At 45.5% G+C, this 27,100-nt stretch overlaps 1 protein-coding gene across 1 annotated transcript in view; it reads right to left on the bottom strand.

The window, feature by feature from the left end:
- LOC126160360 (cyclic nucleotide-gated cation channel alpha-3) overlaps positions 1 to 27,100 on the bottom strand; it is a 638,264-nt gene that overhangs the window by 171,477 nt on the left and 439,687 nt on the right. Inside the window, exon 4 of the mRNA XM_049916902.1 lies at positions 22,728 to 22,868. Coding sequence (XP_049772859.1) covers positions 22,728 to 22,868 — 141 coding nt within the window. The remainder of the gene's footprint in view (positions 1 to 22,727; positions 22,869 to 27,100) is intronic.

Genomic DNA, 27,100 nt, shown 5'->3' with positions numbered 1-27,100 from the left:
GGAAATCCCGTCAAGTCGCAAGTGATTTTGTACCAGTGTCAGTTCACGTTGCACGAGACAGTTGCTCTTGTCGTCAGCAGTACAATAAACTTTTTATGGACTTGGACATTAATGGCAAAATGGTACCATTCCAGCTCAATACCGGGGCTGCAGTTTCACTACTCAATCAAGACACTTACTAACTGCTGGGCACACCTCCGTTGCGTGCCGCAAATTTTAAGTTAACTAGCTATTCAGGTCAAGAGATCCCTGTGTTAGGACAGTGCAGCCTTCTTGCAACATACAAAGGACAAACAAAACTTGTGTCATTTTATGTCCTTCATTCTTCTTCTGCAGTGAACTTGTTTGGTTTCGATTTATTTCTCTTGTTTAACTTGTCTATAGTAAATCAGGTCCTATCAGTGAACCAGACTGTGCCTTCAGACAGTGTTTCTCGTCTATGTGAAGAATTTGCAGACATTTTTGCACCAGGCCTCGGTTACACTAAGAACTATAAAGCATATTTGCAACTGAAAGTAAACGCGCAACCGAAATTTTTCAGAGCTCGCAATGTTCCCCATGCATTGCGTGATCAGGTCGCAAAAACATTACACGATTTGGAATCACAAGGTGTAATTGAACGTGTGCAGGCTTCCCTCTGGGCATCACCCTTAGTAATTTTGCCAAAACCTTTGGGAAAATTGAGACTTTGTGTGGACTTCAAGGCAACAGTGAATCCACAATTAGTGATTGCAACTTTTCCTTTACCCCACCCGGAAGATCTTTTTGACAAACTGTGCCCAGGTAAATATTTTTCAAAGTTGGACCTAGCAGATGCGTACTTGCAAATACCGGTGGACGAAGAATCCCAGCGCATTTAGTGGTTAACACGCATCTTGGTTTGTATCGATTCAAACGACTGCCATTCGGGTGTGCATCCGCCCCTGCATTGTTTCAGCAATATCTACAAACCGTTTGTGCGTCGGTCCCTACTGCAGCAAACTATCTGGACGACATTGTGATCTCTGGTAAGATGGAAGAAGAACATTTAGCCAATCTCAGAACATTATTTCAGGTCTTGCGACAAAATGGTCTTCGCATGCGGAAGGACAAATGTGTGTTTTTTGCTCGTGATTTGCCATACACGGGACATGTACTCAATGCCCAAGGCATACATCCCAGTCCCATGCACCTTCATGCCATACAAGACTTGCCTTCGCCGCAGAATTTGAAGCGCCTACAGAGTGTGCTGGGAAAAATAAATTACTATAACAGATATGTGCCACATGCCTCTTCTATTTCAGCTCCGCTTCATCGCTTACGCCGTAAAGGTGTTCCGTTCGTCTGGACGAAGGAATGCAAACGCGCCTTTCGCCAGTTGAAATCGGCGTTGCTTTCCAATACTTGCCTTACGGCATTCGATCCCCAGAAGCCCCTTTTGTTGATGGTGGACGCATCGGATTTCGGGATCGGTGCTGGGCTTGCGCACAAAGATGGATCGCACGATCGCCCTATTGCCTTTGCGTCCAAATTGCTCTCGTCTGCGCAAATAAATTATTCACAGATCGAGAAAGAAGCATTGGCTCTCGTATTTGAGTTTCATGATTTCTTGTATAGTCATCACTTTACCATAATCACAGACCACAAACCTTTGACATCGCTTTTTCATCCGACCAAGCCTGTACCTCCACGTACAGCGCAGAAATTCATTCGCTGGTCTATTTTCCTCTCGCAGTACCGCTACGATATCTTGTATCGGTCCACTGCTAAGCACGGAAACGCCGATGCGTTGTCCCGCTTGCCTGTTGCAGAGTATAGGGCATTCGATTCCTTCGAACTTGCTTGCATGTTCATTGATGCGGAAACCGATGACGTGGTCGAATCGTTTCCGATTGATTTTCGTCGTGTAGCTTCTGCCACAGCTGCCGACCCTGTCCTTGCTACCGTACTTGCGTTTTGTTGCTACCCAATGGCCCTTGTCAAAGTCACAGATCGGGGATCCGTTGATTCGCCGATTTTTTGCTCACAATGAGAGACTTTTTGTTCGACGTGATGGTTTGCTGTTGCGTTCTGACAATGATCAGTCCAGGGTCGTGGTCCCACGTGGTTGCATGGTGTGTGCCGAACAACAATCAGCACCACTGCGGAATTCTTTGCATGGCCGAAAGCCACTTCCCCTTGGCAACGCTTACACATCGATTTTGCTGGTCCATTCTGGAAAGCTCGATGGTTGGTTGTGGTAGATTCATTCAGTAATTTTCCTTTTGTTGTCCGGATGTCTTCCACGACGTCATCTGCCACCATCCAAGCGTTATCTACTATCTTTTGCATTGAAGGTCTCCCAGAGACTATTGTTTCCGACAATGGACCCAGAATTCATGTCCGCAGAATTTCAGTCATTCTGCAAGGCCAATGGTATTCAACATCTGACGTCCGCGCCGTTTTCGCCACAGTCGAACGGTGCCGCTGAAGGATTGGTCAGGACTTTCAAGTCACAGATGTTGAATTAAAAGAGTCGCATTCTCGGGACGACGCGTTATTGTTCTTTTTGTCCTCGTATCGCTCTCAGCCCCGATATGGTCGCTCGCCGGCTGAGTCGCTCCACGGTCGCCCTCATCGAAACTTGATGTCTTTGCTACATCCGCCGCGTCAGGCTCCTGTGCAGCGGCAGACACTTGCTTTTACCCCAGGCGACGTTGTCTACTACCGCCACTACCGAGGTTCACGGCGTTGGCTCGAAGGGCGTATTCTTCGCTGCGTCGGACGCGCTATGTATCTGGTTTTGGGGGCCTCTGGTGAAATGCGCCGGCATCTCAACCAGCTGCGCCTCTGTCGTCGCACGGGATCTACCGCTCGCCGTCTGCTTTCAGCGACGGTGCCGTCCGGTCAGCGCCCTGGGGACCAATCTACTGGCTCGCCTCAGCCCCAGGTGTTACCGACGCTGCCTTCCATTTTGCCCCATGACGACGCGCCGCCGCCGCCGCCGCCACCGCCTCTTCTCCCGCCGGCGACGCCCGTAGTGGACGCGTCGCTGAAACCGCCGGGCGCCTCCCTGGGTCACGCGCCGCCGATCGCTTCCCGTGACCAGTTGTCTTCCGACATGGAACTCTTGCCCGCTGCGGACCATTTGTCGTCTTCGCCCGTCGGGTGCCCCGGCCCGATGGAGGTCGACCCTTCTCTTCCTCCTGTCTCTCTGCGGGCGCATACACCGCATGTTGGCGTGCACCCTGGAGCAGGTTTTCAGGCGTTTCCTAGCTCCCCGCGGTCCGAATGGCAGGGTGCGCGTTGCACAGCCTCGCCTGTTGTTAGGCTCCCAACCTCGTCGCATACGTCAACATGGGGTCCTCCCCCCGGCGGGCGGTAGCCTTATGCCACAACCGTACGCCGATTTGCGGGGGAGGAATGTGGTGTCACCGCCAGACACCACACTTGCTAGGTGGTAGCCTTTAAATCGGCCGCGGTCCCTTAGTATACGCCGGATCCGCCTGTCGCCACTATCAGTGATTGAATACCGAGCGCCGCCACACGGCAGGTCTAGAGAGACTTCCTACCACTCGCACCAGTTGTACAGCCGAATTTTCTAGCGATGGTTCACTGCCTACTTACGTTCTCATTGGCCGAGACGATAGTTTAGCATAGCCTTCAGCTACGTCATTTGCTACGACCTAGCAAGGCGCCATTATCAGTTACTATTGATATTGTGAATAATGTACCATCAAGACCGACGTTCATCATTAATGGATTAAAGTTAAGTATTCCACCAGCTACGTCCGTTTTTCTAAATTCTAATTTCCTTGTACTGTTCCAGACCTCACGCCAGCCTGCGTGAGCTAAAACGCGTGCCTTTCGGCCTCCTCTAGTAACACGGTGTTGGCTCTCCTGCCAACCACAACAATCCTGCTGAAATGTAGGGTTTCGCAGGGATCGAATGAAGGGTAGAGCCACGGGTCGTAACAGATCTGAAATGTAATGTCCACTGTTCATAATGCCGTCAATGCGAACAAAAGGTGACCGAGACGCTTAACCAATGGCACCCCATACCATCACGCCGGGTGATACGCCAGTATGGCGATGACGAAAACACGCTTCCAATGTGCGTTCACCGCGATGTCGCCAAACACGGATGCGACCATCATGATGCTGTAAACAGAACCTGGATTCATCCGAAAAAATTACGTCTTGCCATTCGTGCACCCAGGTTCGTCGTTGAGTACACCATCGCAGGCGGTCCTGTCTGTGACGCAGCGTCAAGGGTAACCGCAGCCATGGTCTCCGAGCTGATAGTCCATGCTGCTGCAAACGTCGTCGAACTGTTCGTGCGGATGGTTGTTGTCACAGCCATGCGGATAAGATGCCTGTCATCTCGACTGCTAGTGATACGAAGCCCTTGGGATCCAGCACGGTGTTCCGTATTCCCCTCCTGAACCCACCGATTCCATATTCCGCTAACAGTCATTGTATTTCGACGAACGCGAGCAGCAGTGTCGCGATACGATAAATCACAATCGCGATAGGCTACAATCCGACCTTTATCAAAGTCGGAAACTTGATGGTACGAATTTCTCCTCCTTACACGAGGCATCACAACAACGTTTCACCAGGCAACGCCGGCCAACTGCTGTTTGTGTATGAGAAATCGGTTGGAAACTTTCCTCATGTCAGCACGTTGTAGGTGTCGCCACAGGCGCCAACGTTGTGTGAATGCTCTGGAAAGCTAATGATTTGCATATCACAGCGTCTTCTTCCTGTCGGTTAAATTTCGCATCTGTGGCACTTCAGTAGTGTAAATTTGCCAGTAAACACACTGTTTATCATAGATGCACTCTCTAGGTTCTTCGAACATAACGCACTTTTTACACGTCAACGCGTGTGACTCCAACATGATGGAGCCCCACCTCACTTTTCACACCTGGATCAGACATTCCGTGAAAGGTGCATGGGCACAGGGGGTCCTGTTTCGTGGACAGCACCTTCACCTGCTCTCAACCAGCTTGATTTCTTCTTGTGTGGCCATGTGAAATGTTTTGGGTGCGAAACGTGTATAGAGACTGAAAAGTGTCTCCTGGCAAGATTTCTCGCTGCCTGGGACACTGTTCAAACAACGCAGCGATATTAGAACTGGACAACGTAACTCTGTGCGAAGATGCCATGCCCGGATTCACACTGGGGGACGCCATTTTGAACAATTGTTGTAAATGCAGGAGTATGTGAAACTTGTGCAGGTAAATGGAATTCATTATTACTATACCACAGACAGGATTTTCGTTCTTTTCCACAGGGGGAATTATCTGCGGGTATTGGGGAGTAATCATCAGTAATTCTGCACGTCGTGATAAAGGTTCGGAAGTTGGGACCCTTAATTACACCTCTCCTCTAGGCTAAGGTGGAACTCTGTTGTTCTAGAACTGGGATCCCTTACCTGAAATTGATGCATTTACTTTTCTCTGTCATGCCTGAAAGTTTGTAATATATCATGGAATCACCCGGTAGAATTTTTAAATTTCTCCTTGATACCGTGGAACGTGAAGAAACACAATTACGCATATAGTTGTAAAGAAAGGGGCGTAATGAAGATGTACAGCAAGATCAAAGATAGAGGAAAGAGGCAAGAAAAGAAACATATGACCCAATACAACTTTTTTTGAACGACATGCTTCCAGACCAAAAAGTTTTCAGACTGAATTAATAAAAAATAGATAAAATTTCAGACAGATTTAATGCATCAGGTGTTCTACGTGATGTGTTCTTCCCCCCCCCCCCCCTCCCTTTCTCACGTTCATACAATCATAAAACTATGTGAAACCGTCAGGGAAGTCCTGCTTTGGAATATTGTTCAACTCGCACACGTCACACTGGCTTGAATGTCGTTTACATCGTTAGAGCGTTGACGCTTCATGTTAATTTCTGCAGTATTTTGTGATAGTCTCGATTCGATAACACGATATCTCGTGATTTCATTATTTTTTATTTTATTTTATTTATTTTTGTTAAGAAATGAACTGTCTGTGCTTTGGATAAACTACGCTCACTCATTTCTCTTCAGCAAAATATTCCGGAGAATGTCTCGCACACTTTATTCAGAGACGTTGCTCCTTTGCGATTTGTGACACTACAGTGTTAACACACTACGGCTGCATGTCCACTACTTAACACCGCCTGCTCGCTACTAAATGGTCGAAAGCGTATCTGTTGTTAAGTTGTTTATTGAAACAACCACTGTAGTTACTGCGCTGACGGCGCTTGTACGCTAGGAATAAAATCAGTCTCGGTACTTTCTAGAGGAACGGTCTATAACTGTCCACATTGTACGTGCATTGCGAGACCGCTATAACAATAATAATAATAATAATAGTAATAGTAATAATAACGCTAGGACAGAAATGAAGCATCATACAAATAGGATACTGGGGCATAGGTTACCGTATTCCATTGAAAATAGTGCTAGCAGAGTTTTTATATCTGACGTATATCAATCAAATTGAAAAGTCTGTAGTAATGCATAATACAGGCTCAGTTATGTAACTTGTAAGATCTAGCGTAACCCACTCATTCAGCACTTGCCCGCGAAAGGCAAAGGTCCCGAGTTCGAGTCTCGGTCCGGCACACAGTTTTAATGTGACAGGAAGTTTCATATCAGCGCACACTCCGCTGCAGAGTGAAAATCTCATTCTGGAAACATCCCTCAGGCAGTGGTTAAGCAATGTCTCCGCAATATCCTTTCTTTCAGGAGCGCTAATTCTGCAAGGTTCGCAGGAGAGCTTTTGTAAAGTTTGGAAGGTAGGAGACGAGATACTGGCAGAAGCAAAGCTGTGAGGACGGGGCGTGAGTCGTACTTGGGTAGCTCAGTTGGTAGAGCACTTCCCCGCGAAAGGCAAAGGTCCGAGTTTGAGTCTCGGTCCGGCACACAGTTTTAATCTGCCAGGAGGTTTCATATCATGATTATTTCTATTTACGGCTGAAATCACCGATGCTGTAACTGTTTTATGATCGCTGATTCCCTGTTCTACGTTAATTGTTCCAAATAGTTCGGGTCTGTTTGTCACCAGAAGGTCTAATATGTTATCGGCACGAGTCGGTTCTCTGTTTAACTGCTCAAGGTAGTTTTCAGATAATGCACTTAAAAAAATTTCACTGCCACCTGTTATAAACGTTTGAAACTCCCAGTCTATATCTGGTAAATTAAAATCTCCACCCAAAACTATAACATGGTCGGAAAATCTACTATAAATGTTTTCCAAATTTTCCTTCAAATGTTCTGCCACAACAGCTGCTGAGACAGGGGGTCTATGTTGTTGTAGTTGTGGTCTTCAGTCCTGAGACTGGTTTGATGCAGGTCTCCATGCTACTCTATCCTGTGCAAGCTTCTTCATCTCCCAGTACCTACTGCAACCTACATCCTTCTGAATTTGTTTAGTGTACTCATCTCTTGGTCTCCCTCTACGGTTTTTAGCCTACACGCTGCCCTCCAATACTAAATTGGTGATCTCTCGATGCTTCAGAATATGCCTTACCAAACGATCCCTTCTTCTAGTCAAGTTGTGCCACAAAGTTCTCTTCTATTCAATTCTATTCAATACCTCCTCATTAGTTATGTGATCTACCCATCTAATTTTCAGCATTCTTCTGTAGCACCACATTTCGAAAGCTTCTATTCTCTTCTTGTCCAAACTATTTATCGTCCACATTTCACGTCCATACATGGGTACACTCCATGTAAATACTTTCAGAAACGACTTCCTGACACTTAAATCTATACTCGATGTTGACAAATTTCTTTTCTTTAGAAACGCTTTCCTTGCCATTGCCAGTCTACATTTTATATCCTCTCTACTTCGACCATCATCAGTTATTTTGCTCCCCAAATAGCAAAACCGATTTACTACTTTAAGCCTCTCATTTCCTAATCTAATTCCCGCAGCATCACCAGACTTAATTCGAATACATTCCATTATCCTCGTTCTGCTTCTGTCGATGTTCATCTTATATCCTCCTTTCAAGACACTGTCCACTCCGTTCAGCTGCTCTTCCAGGTCCTTTGCTGTCTTTGACAGAATTGCAATGTCATCGGCAAACCTCAAAGTTTTTATTTCTTCTCCATTTTAATTCCTACTCCGAATTTTTCTTTTTTTCCTTTACTGCTTGCTCAATATACAGATTGAATAACATCGGGGAGAGGCTACAACCCTGCCTCACTCCCTTCCCAACCACTGCTTCCCTTTCATGCCGCTCGAAAGCGACAGACAGCCACCAATAAATGTCATTGCTAGAGTCATGCTGCCGTTGCAGGTGGCCGAGACTTGGCCTGAATCTGACGACCTCTCAGCATCGCCTTTTGTGTGTTGGTGCACAGCAGCAAGGCTGTCGGCGACGTCATGTCGGACTCACCGCCCTCTAGAGATGAAGCAGGTACGATAGTATGGCTTCTCTGCGTGCGTTGCTTACGGCCTGACGTCCCGGCACCAGCAGAGGCTTTGGAGCGGCGCTTTTGTTTTCGATCCAAAAATATTGATTCAGTCAATGAGTTTGTGGCAGTTCACCTAGCGTAGGATGCGGAACGAAGCGACTAATTGAAAATAGCTCGGTTTCAGTCTAGTACCAACGTTGTGAAGGATGAGTACAGAGAGCGCGCCGTTTTCTTTCTTTTCTCCAATTGTTCTAAATTTTTGTGTAGCATTTCCCGATCATCATTTTGGCTAAAGAATAAAGTTGGCCCTTCTACCTTTGAATTTTGAGAGGCTGAAAGCTGGGCAAGAAGAAGGAATATTTTTTGGAGAGTCGGGATGAAGGTGTCGCATGTGAATAGGGACGGGAGATGACGGCCATCGGGGCTGTTTCGTTGTGTTCTGCTGACTTGTAAGTTTTCGCAGTCCATGGTAGTGCGATCTGTAATCTGAGAAGTTGGCTTCTCATACGCTTTGGATGTGAAACCTAAGCTGCTGATTTAACTCCAGTTTGAATTTGCTTCGTTAAACTTGCATAAGCAAATTGCACAGATAAATATATTTTGTGATGCTGTCTCCATGCTGCTTCCCTTCCGTAGTGTTCGACCACAGTGATAGTTTCGCCCATTTTGTTCACCAAAGTCGATGTTAAATTGATTTTACTACACTGCTAACTTTTCTCTACTATTTGGGTCATTTAAGAGAAAATAGGATTCAGCGAAAGACAGATCACTTGCTATTAACTACGTGAAACTTAAAAGCGAAAATTACAATTATGTTAAATGCAAATAACCTTTGACTCATCTTGTACAACTTGAGCGTAGATCAAGACTTTGTTAAAAGCAGACATGACATCCGTTACAAGATCCTTCACTTGTCCCGTAGCTTTCCTGGTGAAGCAGTATACAATGAGGTGCTGAGCTGACAAGAAAGTGAAATGGCTGGGTTTATACCCATGTTGTGTATGAAGAACCAGCGTCCTTGAAAACGCTCTGTCTTTCGAATTGATCCTTGGTTGTGCGGATTCGGGGGTTATACGGTAATGGTTAGGGGTCGTTTTTCCCCTGGGTAGATGATGTTAGTGGAGGCGGCGGCGATGATGATGTTAGTGGAGGCGGCGGTTATGATGATGTAAGTGTATGTTTGCGTATGGGTTCTTATGACTAACGCCTGAATTGGCGATGGATTGTAGTGATTGGTGCTCTCTGGTCAGGGGTTTCGTCCCTTCCCAGAGAGTTGATGAGTTGGTGTGGTGATGTGTTGGATGATTCGTAGAATTTTAATGATTTTTGTTTTAGGAGATGGTAGAATGAGGGCTGTCCTAACATTGCTCTGATCTCCTCATTGCTCGAGAACCACGGAGCGTCTGCAACGATTCGGAAGGCTTTGTTTTGGATGATTTCCAACTGCTTGAGATTGGTGTCTGCTGCCATACTCCACGCTTCTGAACCGTAGAGCATGGCTGGGAGGATTATCGTTTTCCAAATCTTGAGTTTGGCAGGTACTGTGAGTCCCCTGCCTTTGAGGAGTAGGTATAGCTGAAAGAGCCGGGCAGAGCCCTTGTTTCTGGCCTCTTTAATGTGATGCGTAAATGTCAGATTCTTATCCAGTTTTAGCCCGAGGTAGGTAACTACTTCTTTCCAGGGTAGTACCTGGCTGTTGTGCATGATGTTCACTATGGGGCGTTTGATTTTGTGGCTGAATAAGATAGTCTGGCATTTGTCTGCGTTTATCTTTATTTTCCACAGATTGCACCACTTTGTCACTTTGTCTAGGTGTCGTTGTAGGCGGTAGGCTAGATAGTTGATGTTTCTGCCACTGTGGTATAATGCAGTGTCATCTGCATATAGGGCAATGTTACCGTCCGGCTCCTTCGGCAGATCATTTGTGTATAGTAGATATAGGAGGGGGCCAAGCACAGATCCCTGTGGGACACCTGCTTCTATTTGTTTTAGCTCGCTGACTGCTCGATCTACTGTAGAGTAAAATGTCCTTTCCACCAGGAACGAGTGGACTATTTTGAGCAGGTGAAGTGGGCAGTTCATCTTCGACAGTTTGTATAAGTCATGGGACACCTCCTAATATCGCATCGGACCGCCTTTCACCCTGCGCAGTGCAGCAAGGTGACGTGGCATGGACTCAACAAGTCGTTGTAAATCCCCTGCAGAAATGCTAAGCCAAGCTGTCGCACTGCTATCGCTGCTTGGGAACATGACATGCACGAATGGCTGCAAATGTTTCCCAAGCAGCCGAACATAACCATTTCCAGGTTAAAATCAACAGTCGATATCGCAATAATATTTCTTTATTTACCGGTTTCTGCTTATGTCAAAGCCATCTTCAGAATTATTCGCCCCCTGTGGCTTGCGATAGCGGCTCCTCGGTTTCCTTCTGATGCCACGATCGAGCGCTCTATATATCAGCCACAGGCACTATCAGAATGACTTTTAAAATGTGATTTTGATGATGGCTGTGGCTGAAACGCAGGAAGATGTTTGTTTAAAGCAATATACACTGAAGAGCCAAAGAAACTGGTACACGGACCTAATATCGCGTAGGGCCGGCGCGAGCACGCAGCAGTTCCGCAACACCACGTGGCATGGACTCAACTGATGTCTGAAGTATTACTGGAAGGAACTGACACCATGAATCGTTCAGGGCTGTACATAAATCCATTAGAATACGAGAGGGTGCACATCTCTTCTAAACAGCACGTTGGAAGGTATCCCAGATATGCTCAATAATGTTCATGTCTGGGGTATTTGGTGGTCAGCGGAAATGTTTAAGCTCGGAAGAGTTCCTCGAGCCACTCTGTAGCACTTCTGGACGTGTGGAGACACGAATTGTCCTGATGGAATTACCCACGTCCTTTGGAATGCACAATGGTCATGAATGGATGCAGGTGATCAGAGAGGATGCTTACGTACGTGTCGACTGTTAGAGTCGTATCTACACGTATCAGGGGTCTCATACCACTCCAATTGCACACGACCCACACCATTGCGGAGCCTCCATCAACTTGAACAGATCCCCTGCTGACACGTCCATCCGCTCAACACAATAAGAAACGAGACTCGTCCGATCAGGCAACATGTTTCCAGTCATCAACAGTCCAATGTCGGTGTTGACGGGCCAGGAGAGGCGTAACGCTTTGTGTCGTGCAGTCATCAAGGTTACACGAGTGGGCGTTTGGCTCCGAAAGCCCATATCGATGACTTTTGTTGAATAGTTCGCACTTAGACACTTGTTGAAATCTGCAGCAGTCTGCGGAAGGATTGCACTTCTGCTACGTTGAACGATTCTCTTCTGTCGTCGTTGGTCCCGTTCTTGCAGGATCTTTTTCCGGCCGCAGCGATGTTGGAGATGTGATGTTTTACCGGATTGCTGATATTCACGGTATACTCGTGAAATGGTCGTACGGAAAAATCCTCACTTCATCGCTACCTCTGAGATCGCTCGTGTACCGATTATTACACCACGTTCAAACTCACTTTACTCTTGATAGCCTGCCATTGTAGCAGCCGTAACCGATCTAACAACTCCGCCAGACACTTGTTGTCTTATATAGGCGTTGCCAACCGCAGCGCCTACATAACTCCGTATCTGTATATGCATGCCTGTACGAGTTTCTTTGGCACTTCAATGTATATTGTGATCAAGACGAACAGTTTTCTTGATTAGTAAATAGAAGAGCAGTCAAAAACTGGAAGTGTTATTTAGATTGAGTATTTTATCCATTTTCAGCAACTGTAGTTGTATGTATAGAAATAGTGAGCAACCAGATGCATAATAGAATTTTTTTTTCCTTATCCGGTGTCGGGCATTATTGCCTTTCTCCAGAATATTATAACTATTGCATTATTTGCGAGTGTCAACAATAAGATACTTGACCACAGCAATATGCTGCATACATGTTAGTGTGGACAGGTGCAAATAATTGTTTAGTTATCACCTTCTGAAGAAGGGAACTAATGACCTGAAACCGGTTTATGAAATAAAATTTCTTTTATGCATCTGGTTGGTGATTATTTCGGTATACATTTAGACTGAGATACTAGTTTAACATATTGCACCTCTTGGATACATTCTACTAAAAATAGACAGTAAAACACTTCAAGATACTGCGACTGAAACGGTAATGTCGTGAATCCTGTCTGCAGGTGATGTTTGCAGTAATATAATGTAATTACTTTACTTATCCACTTTCAGTCTGCTGAAAGTCCTATTGATTGTAGCTTCATGTACACTGTTAACAGACTTTTAATGGCATTTCTCTTATCGACAGTTGATGCCCCCGTTCGTGTCCTTTTAAACTTTCTGACAGCGTACTTAGAACTTTCCAGTACTTTCCACTTTTCTGAGCGTCTTAAAAAATTCCCTCTCAAAGGATTTATGCCGTTGACAGGCTAATTCTTATAGCTTCGCAGCCAACTCAATGTAGAAAACACGGCTCGATGTACATTGTTCGTAGTATATTGTTTCCGATTCAGTGGTCGGATCAAAAATCTGACTGGAGTCGAAGTACTGCAGGGCACTCGGCAGTAGTGTAGGAGTTATGGTCATTTAAATTTGCCTAACTGGTCCAGGGAGGAAACGATGCTAATTCACCTCGAAATGTCTTCTGAATCAATGGTAGCAATCCTATGTCTCGTAAAAAGGGCGGTTCGCCTAGAGATCGTGAACTGCCATGACAGTGGACGTTGCTTTCGAGACTTGCCGTAAGATTAGAAGAACAAAATTCAGTACTACTGCAGTAATTTGGCGCAGACGAGTGGAACTGTCTGCAACAATTACGTGTTACGCGAAAAATAATTTCAAAATAACTGCAAACAACAGACAGTGCATAGTAACTGCCACTGGAAATGCCCAACACTTTACGCAAGTTAATGTATGTGCAACATATTTTTTTTTAGCCCATGCTACAAGGTAATTCGACGCAGATCGTTCAATAAAATGTGCATTAAAAATTTGTTAAGTGGGCGTCACAATGAATGTTGTAACTTTTAGAACGAAAGCTGATCTCTTGCTAAGTAGACACTGGGAGAAACGGAAACATGTCCATAAAACCTTAGTGATGGATCGAGTATGCGTTTCAGCGTCTTTTCCCTTTAAATGGATAAAGATAACAACCCATAACTCAAAGGTTACCTTTGATCTCAGCCCTCCAGTTGGATGTATTTGACCTCACACCAAAACCACACATAACAGGAAAGTTACTGGATCTATGCATAGGTACAATGTTGCTGTTTTTAGAGGGCAATTCCTTGGCAACATAATTTAGCGCTTTTAACGTCATTAACGTTGCTCACTAGTATCTCAGAATTAGTAATATCTCTGACTGATAAAGTGAAAGACTAAGTTTATTTACGTATTCTATTAAATTTCGAGCCCTGCGGCGACAGTCTTCCATTACTGTAGGCTTCACGTTTCATAAAAAATTAAAACAAATTCTAAACTCTTGAAAATAAAAGAGAACCTGCACAACTACAGCTTCACGCGTCATGTGTGTTATTAGGTGATTCCTAGAAAAAATATGTGTAAAATGCATTGTACGGGAAACTGCAACTATAATTCTGCCATCGATTCAGTGTACATGATGGCAGAACATTTTTGGAAGTTTGGTGGGCTCTTACATTTGCGGTGAGCCGTGCACCTATTCAGCAGAGTACAAAGAGGGCACCTGCTCTTACGCCTTAATTATGAGTAGAGTCTAGAATACGAGGGAAAATCAAGTTAAAGGCGGTTAATTAAACTTTTTTCTGATATTATGTTTGTGTGTTCGAAGTAAAATTGTAGGTACTCGCGTGGTAAGACTGTAATGGTATAAATGTTCGGTCTAGCAGAAGCAGTTTGTGAAGCGACAGCAGAAGTAAAGTTTCAAAATTCTAATTGTTTAATACCATTATTACACTCCTGGAAATTGAAATAAGAACACCGTGAATTCATTGTCCCAGGAAGGGGAAACTTTATTGACACATTCCTGGGGTCAGATACATCACATAATCACACTGACAGAACCACAGGCACATAGACACAAGCAACAGAGCATGCACAATGTCGGCACTAGTACAGTGTATATCCACCTTTCGCAGCAATGCAGGCTGCTATTCTCCCATGGAGACGATCGTAGAGATGCTGGATGTAGTCCTGTGGAACGGCTTGCCATGCCATTTCCACCTGGCGACTCAGTTGGACCAGCGTTCGTGCTGGACGTGCAGACCGCGTGAGACGACGCTTCATCCAGTCCCAAACATGCTCAATGGGGGACAGATCCGGAGATCTTGCTGGCCAGGGTAGTTGACTTACACCTTCTAGAGCACGTTGGGTGGCACGGGATACATGCGGACGTGCATTGTCCTGTTGGAACAGCAAGTTCCCTTGCCGGTCTAGGAATGGTAGAACGATGGGTTCGATGACGGTTTGGATGTACCGTGCACTATTCAGTGTCCCCTCGACGATCACCAGTGGTGTACGGCCAGTGTAGGAGATCGCTCCCCACACCATGATGCCGGGTGTTGGCCCTGTGTGCCTCGGTCGTATGCAGTCCTGATTGTGGCGCTCACCTGCACGGCGCCAAACACGCATACGACCATCATTGGCACCAAGGCAGAAGCGACTCTCATCGCTGAAGACGACACGTCTCCATTCGTCCCTCCATTCACGCCTGTCGCGACACCACTGGAGGCGGGCTGCACGATGTTGGGGCGTGAGCGGAAGACGGCCTAACGGTGTGCGGGAGCGTAGCCCAGCTTCATGGAGACGGTTGCGAATGGTCCTCGCCGATACCCCAGGAGCAACAGTGTCCCTAATTTGCTGGGAAGTGGCGGTGCGGTCCCCTACGGCACTGCGTAGGATCCTACGCTCTTGGCGTGCATCCGTGCGTCGCTGCGGTCCGGTCCCAGGTCGACGGGCACGTGCACCTTCCGCCGACCACTGGCGACAACATCGATGTACTGTGGAGACCTCACGCCCCACGTGTTGAGCAATTCGGCGGTACGTCCACCCGGCCTCCCGCATGCCCACTATACGCCCTCGCTCAAAGTCCGTGAACTGCACATACGGTTCACGTCCACGCTGTCGCGGCATGCTACCAGTGTTAAAGACTGCGATGGAGCTCCGTATGCCACGGCAAACTGGCTGACACTGACGGCGGCGGTGCACAAATGCTGCGCAGCTAGCGCCATTCGACGGCCAACACCGCGGTTCCTGGTGTGTCCGCTGTGCCGTGCGTGTGATCATTGCTTGTACAGCCCTCTCGCAGTGTCCGGAGCAAGTATGGTGGGTCTGACACACCGGTGTCAATGTGTTCTTTTTTCCATTTCCAGGAGTGTATTTTTAATATCTGATATTATAATGTCGAAGAAGAAATACTGGATAATGAACGAAAATGCGCTATGTCGAGTGGAAGTAACTCGCTATCAGCTGAAGTTTTTTGGTAAGATGTTACTAAGAAAAAGGTCGCAAGAATTGAATAATAACCTGAACTGACGAATAAACGTGGGGAGTTCAATAAATAAATGCAACTGAGTGCACTGACTCAACAATAACAAGCCTTAACCTCACTAATATTCTTGTGTGTTAGTCGTATTGGTTCAGTGAACGCCTCTGTTCGCAGAGATATCAGAACACTGAAGAAGAAATGAAGGAATCGACTTTTTCTCTGAACACTGACTAAAATTGCGGAGATTATTAATGCAATGCAGTTGTATTACGGTACCGCTGTCTCAATGAGAGACAAGTTTACGAGTGAATAAACTACTTTAAAAGTGGGTGAGGACCGTCTGCGACAAAGAGCATACGAGTAGGCCGTCCTCTTTGGAAACATACGGGAGAATATGAAAGATCCACTACTGATCCATTACTGCCTTAAACGTCAAATAGTCAATAGTGACCCATACTGAGACCTTCATCGGTCCGAAATCGTACTAAATGTTTTCTCCGAGTATCATTTTGAAGGATTAGTTCGGGAACCCACTCAAAGTGTAAATGGTGGAGAAAACGTACTTGACTTCCCAACACCAAATATTACCCAGAAAACATGGAGCATTCTCACGGATGCAGGGATTAGTGGCCACAAGGTCTTTAAGACGAGACTGAATACCTTAATATCCAAACCGGCCAAAAATAAACGCCAACTGTATTTACTTAAAAAGAGAGACAGCTTCCGTTCCTTCTCAACTCTGTAAGGGTAGACCAGATGTGGATTAAAATATTCAAAGAACTAGTATCGACAGCAGTGGAGAGATCCCAAATGAATAAATAAAAGACAGAACTGACTCCCCATGGTGCACAAAAGAGGTCAGAACACTATTACAGAAGCAACGGAAAAAGTATACCAAATTTTAAGAAACGCAAAATCCACAAGATCGGCTGAGTTTTACATAGCTCGAAATTTAGTTCGACCTTCAGTGCCTTATGCTTTCATAGTTTCCATAACGAAGCGCTGTCTCCAAATCTGACAGAAAATTTGATGAAATTCTGCTCTTATGTAAAGTACTCCAGCGGAAAGGCACAATCAATAGCAACACTGTGCCATAGGGACGGTAATGTTGACGAGGACAGTGGCATTAAAGCGGAGTAGAGTCACTAAATAAGATTTTCCGAAATTCGTTCACCAAAGAAGAGGAAGTAAACATTTCAGAATTCAAATCAAGAACACCTGCCAACATGAGAAACTCTGAAGTCGATATCCTCAGTTTAGTGAAGCAACTTACGTCACTACGTCACTACGGGTCAGATTGTGTGTCAGTGAGATTCCTTTCAGAGTAAGCTGACATAATAGCCCTGTTCTTAAAAATCATATACAAAGGCTCGCTCGACGAAAGATCCGTACTTAGATACTAGGCAGCTGCACAGATCACTAGAATACTTAAGAAACGAAGCAGGAGTAATCTGATGAATTTCAGACCCATATCACTGATGTCGATTCACAAAAGGATTGCGGAACATAGTCGGGTTAGGACATCATGAATTATTTCGAGGAAAACGATATCCTGATACACAGTCACCACAGATTCAGATGAGTCGTTCTTGTCAAACACAACTAGGCCTTTATCCTAAAGCGGTAATGAGTGCTATTGACAGGGCATCTGAAACTGATTCCATATATCTAGATTTCCGAAAGGCTTTCGATACCGTTCGTCACAAACGGGCTCTAACCAAATTGCGTACCTATGAAGTATCATCTCAGTTGCGCCACTCGATTCTTGATTTTTTTCTCAGAAAGATCAGAGTTCACAGTAACTGACGGAAAGTTACGGAAAGTCATCGAAAAAAACGATAGTGATACCTGGAGTTCCTCAAGGAAGTGCTATAGGCCATCTGCTGTTTCTAATGTGTTCAAATGATTCAGGAGACAATCTGAGCTGAGATGATGCTGTTATTTACCGTCTAATAAAATCATTAGAAGATCGAAACCAATTGCAAAATGATTCACACAGGATATATGTATTGCTCAACAATTGTCAGTTGACCCAAAATAATGTGAGATCATCTTCATGACTACCAAAAGAAGGCTGTTAAATTTGGGTTACACGATAAATCACACAAATCTAAAGGCTGTCAGTTCAGCTAAATGACTAGGAATTACAATTACAAACCATTTAAACTGGAACGATCACATAGACGATGCTGTGGGGAAAGCAATCCGAAGGCGAAGTTTTATTGTCAGAACACTCTGCTAGAGAGAGACTGCCTGCGCTACGGTTGTCCCTCGTCTGCTGGAATACTGCTCCGCGGCATGGGATCCTTACCAGATAAGATAGACGGAGGACATCGAAAAAGCTCAAACAGGGGCAGCAATAAGTGTAACAAGGGCGTTTTCCGTTGGGGCGAGATGTTTCCACGAAATTTCAATCTCCAACTTTCTCATCTGAACGCAAAAATATTTTTTGATGCCCATCTAAATAAGAAGAAATGATCATTGTAATAAAATAAGAGAAATCAGAGCTCCCACGGAAATATCGAAGGGTTCGTTTTCCCTGCGCACACAGATTCACCGCCACCAAAAAATTTCGGGTAAGCGCCAGTGCTGAAAAAATGGTGGTGTCCATGTTCTGGGACAGCGAGGGCGTAATCCTTACCCATTGCGTTCCAAAGGGCACTACGGTAACAGGTGCATCCTACGAAAACGTTTTGAAGAACAAATTCCTTCCTGCACTGCAACAAAAACGTCCGGGAAGGGCTGCGCGTGTGCTGTTTCACCAAGACAACGAACCCGCACATCGAGCTAACGTTACGCAACAGTTTCTTCGTGATAACAACTTTGAAGTGATTCCTCATGCTCCCTACTCACTTGACCTGGCTCCTAGTGACTTTTGGCTTTTCCCAACAATGAAAGACACTCTCCGTGGCCGCACATTCACCAGCCGTGCTGCTATTGCCTCAGCGACTTTCCAGTGGTCAAAACAGACTCCTAAAGAAGCCTTCGCCGCTGCCATGGAATCATGGCGTCAGCGTTGTGAAAAATGTGTACGTCTGCAGGTCGATTAAGTCGAGAAGTAACGCCAGTTTCATCGATTTCGGGTGAGTAGTTAATTAGAAAAAAAATCGGAGGCCTTAGAACTTGAATGCACCTCGTATTATTATTATACCGCCAACCGGTTTCAACCCGACGTAGGGATCATCTTCTGGGGGGTTACACCATTGGTCGACTGCTGGTGGTGTCACTCCTAGTTTCCTGCCGTTTTGTAGACAGGAGTGACACCGCCAGCAGTCGACCATTGGTGTAACCCCCCAGAAGATGATCCCTACGTCGGGTTGAAACCGGTTGGCGGTATAACAATAATAAATTCGATTAAGACTGTTTTTGAATAATTGACACTTGTACGCTGCCCAGTGTTAAAGTATGATGTTAGTTCCGCCACAGTTCGCCACCTGCCGTGTTTCACCAGTCTGCCCAACCAACGACGTCCGACATCTGTAATGAAGGGTAGCCGCCCAACCTCACGACGTCTGGATGTGACTTCACCTTGGATTCACCATGTGTTGAAGACACCCACCACAGCACTCCTCCAACATTTGACAACGCGTGCAGTTTCCGAAACGCCAGTGCCGAACCTCCGGGCCATCACAATCTGCCCTCGGTTAGATAGACTGCGCGCTTTCCCCATTCTGCACATGGACAGTGCGCTCATTGATATTACATGCACCGTGCGTGTGTCTGACTAGCAGTCACTCGTCACGAGGTGACGCTGCGATCGCCTGGACGGTTTTGTGTCAACATGTTCTGGCTGGTCAGTGTATGTTATCATAATTAAGAATAAAGCACAGGAATTTGCTTAAAATTTTCCAGCATCTCCTCGACAGAAAAGAAAGAATAATAAATTAGGAAATTCTTACTATTAGAGGTCTGGAGTGCGAATATTATCCCTAAGATTGTTTATTTCTTGTGGTAGCTTACCGAAAATGAGTGCTGTGGAATACTGTCACGAAGCTTCTTCCAGGATAGAATTATACCCAGGCCGGTGAAACATGTCACTTGATAGCTCGCGCGCGGTTGGCTACACTGCGATTGCGAGGTTGCAATAGCTGCCACCGCACACGCCCACAACTCCGAAGTACGTTTTGTAAATGTAAGCTACAATCAACGTTTATAAGTAAGTGCAACAGAGTACGTTTTTCTAACAATGGAGAGAACGACGACGGAGACCAAGCGTTTGATAGTATATTAAACCGGGAAATAAAAACACCTGAAGTTAATGACAATATCTATGATAAGTCGTCCAAGTTGTTACAGTAATAGCTGCATGTAAAACGTCGTATAATAATGGAAATCTAAGCATACCAAATTACACGCTATCCACACTCACAGAAAGAAATGAAGCAAAATATACGTAGCCTACCCGATTGCAGAGAGAGAAAGAATGAATTCTGTATACATTTACACTCACCAATTTGCGATGTCAATGGCGCAATTCCATCCAGTTCTCCTTCACTGTCATCGGAACCGGCACCAAAACCGTTGTCTTTGTCATCATCATCATCGTTAAGAGAAATCATTAATTGTTCGTTTTCATTTGTAATGCCATCTATAGTCTGTGCTTTTCTTATCATTTTAGCTACATGATCTACTTTTTTCCTCCATGAGACAGCGTCTACCGTAGCAAAACCTTCACGTAGCAGTGTTTCCACTTCTGCTATAGTAAAAGTCTTGTTGTTACTTATAATGCACGCCTTGACTTCACTCCAAACAAATTCAATTGGATTAAAATGTCAGTGATAAGGCGATAGCCTAATTGCCAAGTGACCCTGTTCGCTTGCAATTTCATCTACGACGTATTTAGGCGTCACAGGCTTATTTTGTTCCACGAGCGAATATAACAGCAGTTTCGTCATGCTCATCTCCGCAGAAGTGTCTCTCGCCTGCAACCACTGCAACACAGTTTCTTTACGGTGACTAGTGGTGCGAGTTTTATCTAAAATTACGGAGTGGTACGGTGCACTGTCCATCCCAAAAACGGTCGGAACACTAAATTGGAGCAACAAGTTTTTAAACCACTATAGAAACCGTGGGTTGTCCATATCCTCGGAGTCCTTAGAAAATGTAGTCCATCAACAAAGGAGGTGGCTTACAAAACACTCGTTCGACCTATACTTGAGTATTGCTCATCAGTGTGGGATCCGTAACAGATCGGGTTGACGGAGGAGATAAAGAAGATCCAAAGAAGAGCGGCGCGTTTCGTCACAGGGTTATTTGGTAACCGTGATAGCGTTACGGAGATGTTTAACAAACTCAAGTGGCAGACTCTGCAAGAGAGGCGCTCTGCATCGCGGTGCAGCTTGCTCGCCAGGTTTCGAGAGGGTGCGTTTCTGGATGAGGTATCGAATATATTGCTTCCCCCCACTTATACCTCCCGAGGAGATCACGAATGTAAAATTAGAGAGATTAGAGCGCGCACGGAGGCTTTCAGACAGTCGTTCTTCCCGCGAACCATACGCGACTGGAACAGGAAAGGGAGGTAATGACAGTGGCACGTAAAGTGCCCTGCGCCACACACCGTTGGGTGGCTTGCGGAGTATAAATGTAGATTTAGATGTAGATAGTCACCGTTTTTTTTTCGATCGAAAAACTAGAAGCCCTTCAGGCACAAAGCCGTTTGAAGATCCTGTATGGGCTACAATTATTCGTGATCCTCTTCCTGTTGGCTGATGAGCGCTGCTATTCGGAGTATCATCTGTCCAGCATTTCTCAACTGATTCTCCAGCGTTGACCCAGGTTTTGTCTAACACAATGAGTGTGTGTCCTTTCCTACAATATTGTGTAAGAAAATGATACGAGCTGCAACGACATGTGCTTTTTCTAGTAACAGTTTTCATCCATCTAACTTTTTAAAACGGAGGCCAGTACTTTTTAATATAATCTTAAGTGACGTTTTCCCCCCAGAGAAAAGTTCACTTTCTTTAAAAGAAATTAGCAACTTCGCTATTGTGGCGTATTCTTTCCTTTTATAGTATCCGTATATGTGCCGACGAATTGCATCGGATTGGAAAGAATCAATATCTGTAATAAGACGAGGCTGCTTATTTTTCTTGCCAGGAGTACTTAAACACACACTGTTTCTTCCACAGGGGGTTTCTTCCACACTGTTTATTTCACTGTCTTGTAAGTCTTGAAATAGCACCCCTTTCCTTATAGCTGTTCTTCCACTGAGTCCTTGAGTTTTCGAGGTACGCTCTAAAACTTTATCGGCAGGAGTCGACGCATGCCCATGAACAGAAACAAATTCTTTTTCTTGCTCGTAAAACTCACACGTCCCCCGTAGCAATTCCAAAGCCTGACTAATGGCACTCCACGGCGCAACGGATTGTCGCCTGGTGAACGACATCGTTTTGGAGACATTGTTTAACAAACAAAAACCGTAGTCGTGGAGGTAACACAGCACAACAGCAGGTGTTCGCGCACTAACATACAATGTTTAGACGGAAGCCGGCAACGTGGTAGCGTGGACGCCGGAGCCGGCTTTGTTCGGTGCTGTTATTGGTTCAGTAGACGTGGCGCGTCCCGTTCCTCATTTGTTTGTAAGTTATACTACCAACTCTACGGCACTTGGGGAGTGACCTTGAAGTAACATGTTTCAGCGGACCGAGTATAGGAAGCGCATCAAGAGATGTACTACATGAATAGATGTTGCGGGACAGAATGTACAGGAATGACACTAGCTGCAATGCTGTTTAGCCAATTCAAAAAGTTATGTAAAAAAAGTCTTTGCTTTCTGAATTGTACTCCTACACGGGTTTCGACGGCTTGCTGAAGTTAGCGCAGGGCGTTCGCAGGAACGTAGCTGAGCAGCGCTGGCGGCGCCTTACCTGGCAGGCAGCTGACCGCCTTCTCCTCGTCGGAGCACTTCTGCGTCAGCCACAGGTAGTCGAACCACTTGATCACCTTCACCTGCAGGTGGCTCGGCACCCGCCGCATGCGCATGTACGTCTTCACCCCGTCCAGTTTCGCTGCGAAAATACAAACGTTCATCGTAAGAGCTCCTGTTAGTGCAAGTGAAACTACACTACTGGCCATTAACATTGCTACACCACAAAGATGGTGAGCTACAGACGCGAATTTTAACCGACAGGAAGAAGATGCTGAGATATGCAAATGATTAGCTTTTCAGAGCATTCACAAAAGGTTGGCGCCGGTGGCGACACCTACAACGTGCTGACATGAGGAAAGTTTCCAACCGATTTCTCATACACAAACAGCAGTTGACCGGCGTTGCCCGATGAAACGTTCTTGTGATGCCTCGTGTAAGCAGGAGAAATGCGTACCATTACGTTTCCGACTTTGATAAAGGTCGGATTGTAGCCTATCGCGACTGCGGTTTATCGTATCGCGACATTGCTGCTCGCGTTGATCGAGATCCAATGACTGGTGGCAGAATATGGAATCGGTGGGTTCAGGAGGGTAATACGGAAAGCCGTGATGGATCCCAACGGCCTCGTATCACTAGCACTCGAGTTGACAGGCATCTTATCCGAATGGCTGTAACGGATCGTGCAGCCACGTCTCGATCCCTGAGTCAACAGATGGGGACGTTTGCAAGACAACAACCATCTGCACGAACAGTTCAGACGACGTTTGCAGCAGCATGGACTGTTTACAGCATGATGACGGTCGCATCCGTGTTTGGCGACATCGCGGTGAACGCACCTTGGAAGCGTGTATTCCTGATCACCATACTGCGTATCACCCGGCGTGATGGTATGGGGTGCCATTGGTTAAACGTCTCGGTCACCTCTCGTTCGCATTGACGGCACTTTGAACAGTGGACGTTACATTTCAGATGTGTTTCGACCCGTGGCTCTACCCTTCATTCGATCCCTGCGAAACCCTACATTTCAGCAGGATAATGCACGACCGCATGTTGCAGGTCCAGTACGGGCCTTTCTGGATACAGAAAATGTTCGACTGCTGCCCTGGCCACCACATTCTCCAGATCTCTCACCAATTGGAAACGTCTGGTCAATGGTGGCCGAGCAACTGGCTCGTCACAATACGCCAGTCACTACTCTTGATGAACTGTGGTATCGTGTTGAAGCTGCTTGGGCAGTTGTACCTGTACACGCCATCCAAGCTCTGTTTGACTCAGTGCCCATACGTATCAAGGTCGTTATTACGGCCAGATGTGGTTGTTCGGGTTCTGATTTCTCAGGATCTATGCACCCAAATTTCGTGAAAATGTAATCACATGTCAGTTCTAGTATAATATATTTATCCAATGAATACCCGTTTATCATCCTCATGTCTTCTTGGTGTAGCAATTTTAAGGGCCAGTAGTGTACATAGCCCAAGTGAAACTGTATAATAGGATACAAAAACTGGAGCACCAGTCATATTAAGAAAACAGTTTTAATCGCGTTTTTTTTATTTATTTAGTGGCGATTCGCACCAAAATATAGCAAGAATCAACTACTGCTCTCTGCTCATTGACGTCATTAACATAAGCAACTCAAAACTCTGTTGTTAAACAAATAAAATGAAATAAACTTTAAGCTGTACTTTACGTCTGGAATTTAACAATATAGTCGCGAACGTTCTGGCTGTCTCTTACATATTCAAATATGCTTGGACATCTGTCATCCACTAGTATGAGAACCACTGGTGGATTCGTTCCCACGATACAAAGGTGGAACACTTGCAAGTTCCTATAGAGAATTACAAACGGAAAATTTAATATTGGCGAATGTCCCACATACATTCACACAAGTACTCTCTTTCACACTCACCCTAACGCAAAACATAAATATCTACTTGAAATTCTTGAAGTTATTACTACAGTAAAATTATGAAAGGTTTTCTGAAATGAGAACTTTCCAAATTTGAATCTAAACACTGAAGGTGGTTAAAATGGCTCTGAGCACTATGGGACTTAACTTCTGAGTCATCAGTCCCCTAGAACTTAGAACTACTTAAACCTAACTAACCTAAGGACATCACACACATCCATGCCCGAGTCAGGATTCGAACCTGCGACCGTAGCGGTCGTGCGGTTCCAGACTGTAGCGCCTAGAACCACTCGGCCACTCCGGCCGGCAACACTGAAGGTCTCGTGAACTAAAAATGCACGGAAGTATGTTTTTTAATACAAACCTATGTTTTTTTAAATGGAAGCCCGTTAGTTTTGTTAGCACATCTGAACATATAAACAAATACGTAATCAGTGCCGTTTGTTGCATTGTAAAATGTTAATTACATCCGGAAATATTGTAACCTAAAGTTGACGCTTGAGTACTGCTCCTCCGGTGTTCGATCGTGTGTATCGGAGAGCACCGAATTACGTAGGGAACGGTGATGGACCTTAGTTACAGAAGAGACTGGAACAGCACATTACGTCCACATGCTAACACCTTTCTATTGGTCTTTTTCACTGACGCACATGTACATTACCATGAGGGGTGAGGTACACTTACACACGTGGTTTCCGTTTTCAATTACGGAGTGGAATAGAGTGTGTCTCGACATGTCAGGCCAATAGATGTTCAGTGTGGTCGCCATCATTTGCTGCACACAATTGCAATCTCTGGCGTAATGAATGTCGTACACGCCGCAGTACATCTGGTGTAATGTCGCCGCAGGCTGCCACAATACGTCGTTTCATATCCTCTGGGGTTGTAGGCACATCACGGTACACATTCTTTAACGTACCCCACAGAAAGAAGTCCAGAGGTGTAAGATCAGGAGAACGGGCTGGCCAATTTATGCGTCTTCCACGCTCAATGAAACGCCCGTCGAACATCCTGTCAAGGGTCAGCCTAGTGTTAATTGCGAAATGTGTAGGTGCACCATCATGCTGATACCACATACGTCGACGCGTTTGCAGTGGGACATTTTCGAGCAACGTTGGCAGGTCATTCTGTAGAAACGCGATGTATGTTGCAGTGCTCTCCGATACACACGATCGAACAGCGGAGGATTGGTACTCAAGCGTCAACTTTAGGTTACAATATCTCCGGATGTAATTAACATTGTACAATGCAAATAACGGCTCTGATTACGTATTTGTTTATATGTTCAGATTTGCTAACAAAACTAACGTGGTTCCATTTAAAAAAACGTAGGTTTGTGTTAAAAAACTTCTGTGAATTTTTGTTTGGTTTGTATTAAACAATTACACTAGCCCCTCTCCTCACGTTCGATCTGTGGAATCGGTTCGTCAGTATTTGATGTGATTTACGAAATATATCCAGCGGTAACGTTAGATGACTCACCCTGTATATATATATTGATTTAGTTTTTTAATTGTACGATAATTACGTTTTCAATTTGCTTTTTTTTTTTTTTTGTAACTTCCAAATTATGATAGTTATAGACTTCAGATTGTGACAGATTGTACCTTTACACAACAGAAGGTTATGTACCTAATATGAAGTTCCTCAGGCTATTTCTAGATCAGTTACTAATTTTTATAGTTCCAGAGAATGTAACTACTCTGTAAGCGCCTCTCCGCTACTTTCACACGCTGCAGTCAGCCATTTGGTCATGACGCACGTCTGCAGGACACAGCTCGCCCGTTGCAGATCGTATAAGATTCTGACTGCTTACACTGGGGCCCACATACATTCATACAAGAAAGCTTTAATAGACAAACTAGCGATCGCGCCCTAGGTGCGACACAAGTGACCTAGAGCTACAAAAATCGCAATCGACAAATAAACCCATAGCAAACGGTACCCACCACAAAAATAAAGACGCTAAGAAAGTATGCACCAACCTAATACTTTGCCAACAGACTCTTAGAGCTCTGAACCCCAATTTCTCGAAAAATCCTCAGAAGTGCGTGGTACTAGAGCAGATACATCCAAGTACGTATTATCAATGTCGAGAACGTGAGCAAAATCGACGAGCCCTAGGTTGCAATGAGTGATCGGTGCTTGTTAAACAAATATCGAACGCTATTGAGCGACGTGTACGCCAGTGTTAAGCGGGCTGTGTCGACTTTGGAAGGCCGAATGAACCGGCCACCGCTCGCACTCGCCGGCTGGCGACTGAAATGCGATTGCAGTCAAACAGAGGCGGCCAGCCCGGCTGTCGATTGTCCCGCCTCATCTGGGCGCCGCATTACCTGCTGTTGGGACAGCGACGGCCTTCATTAGTTGCGAGGCGTGTGTGCGCAGGGCTGGCGGGCTGTTTGACAACAGCGCGCAAATAGCGCTGATATGCGACACGGCCGCCGAGCGCAGGCTTA

This window comes from Schistocerca cancellata, chromosome 2 (genome assembly GCF_023864275.1).
Source record: "Schistocerca cancellata isolate TAMUIC-IGC-003103 chromosome 2, iqSchCanc2.1, whole genome shotgun sequence".
Classification (NCBI taxonomy): Eukaryota; Metazoa; Arthropoda; class Insecta; order Orthoptera; family Acrididae; genus Schistocerca; species Schistocerca cancellata.
The sequence above is the reverse complement of the archived record's forward strand: the minus strand, read 5'-3'. Positions and strand labels throughout refer to the sequence as shown.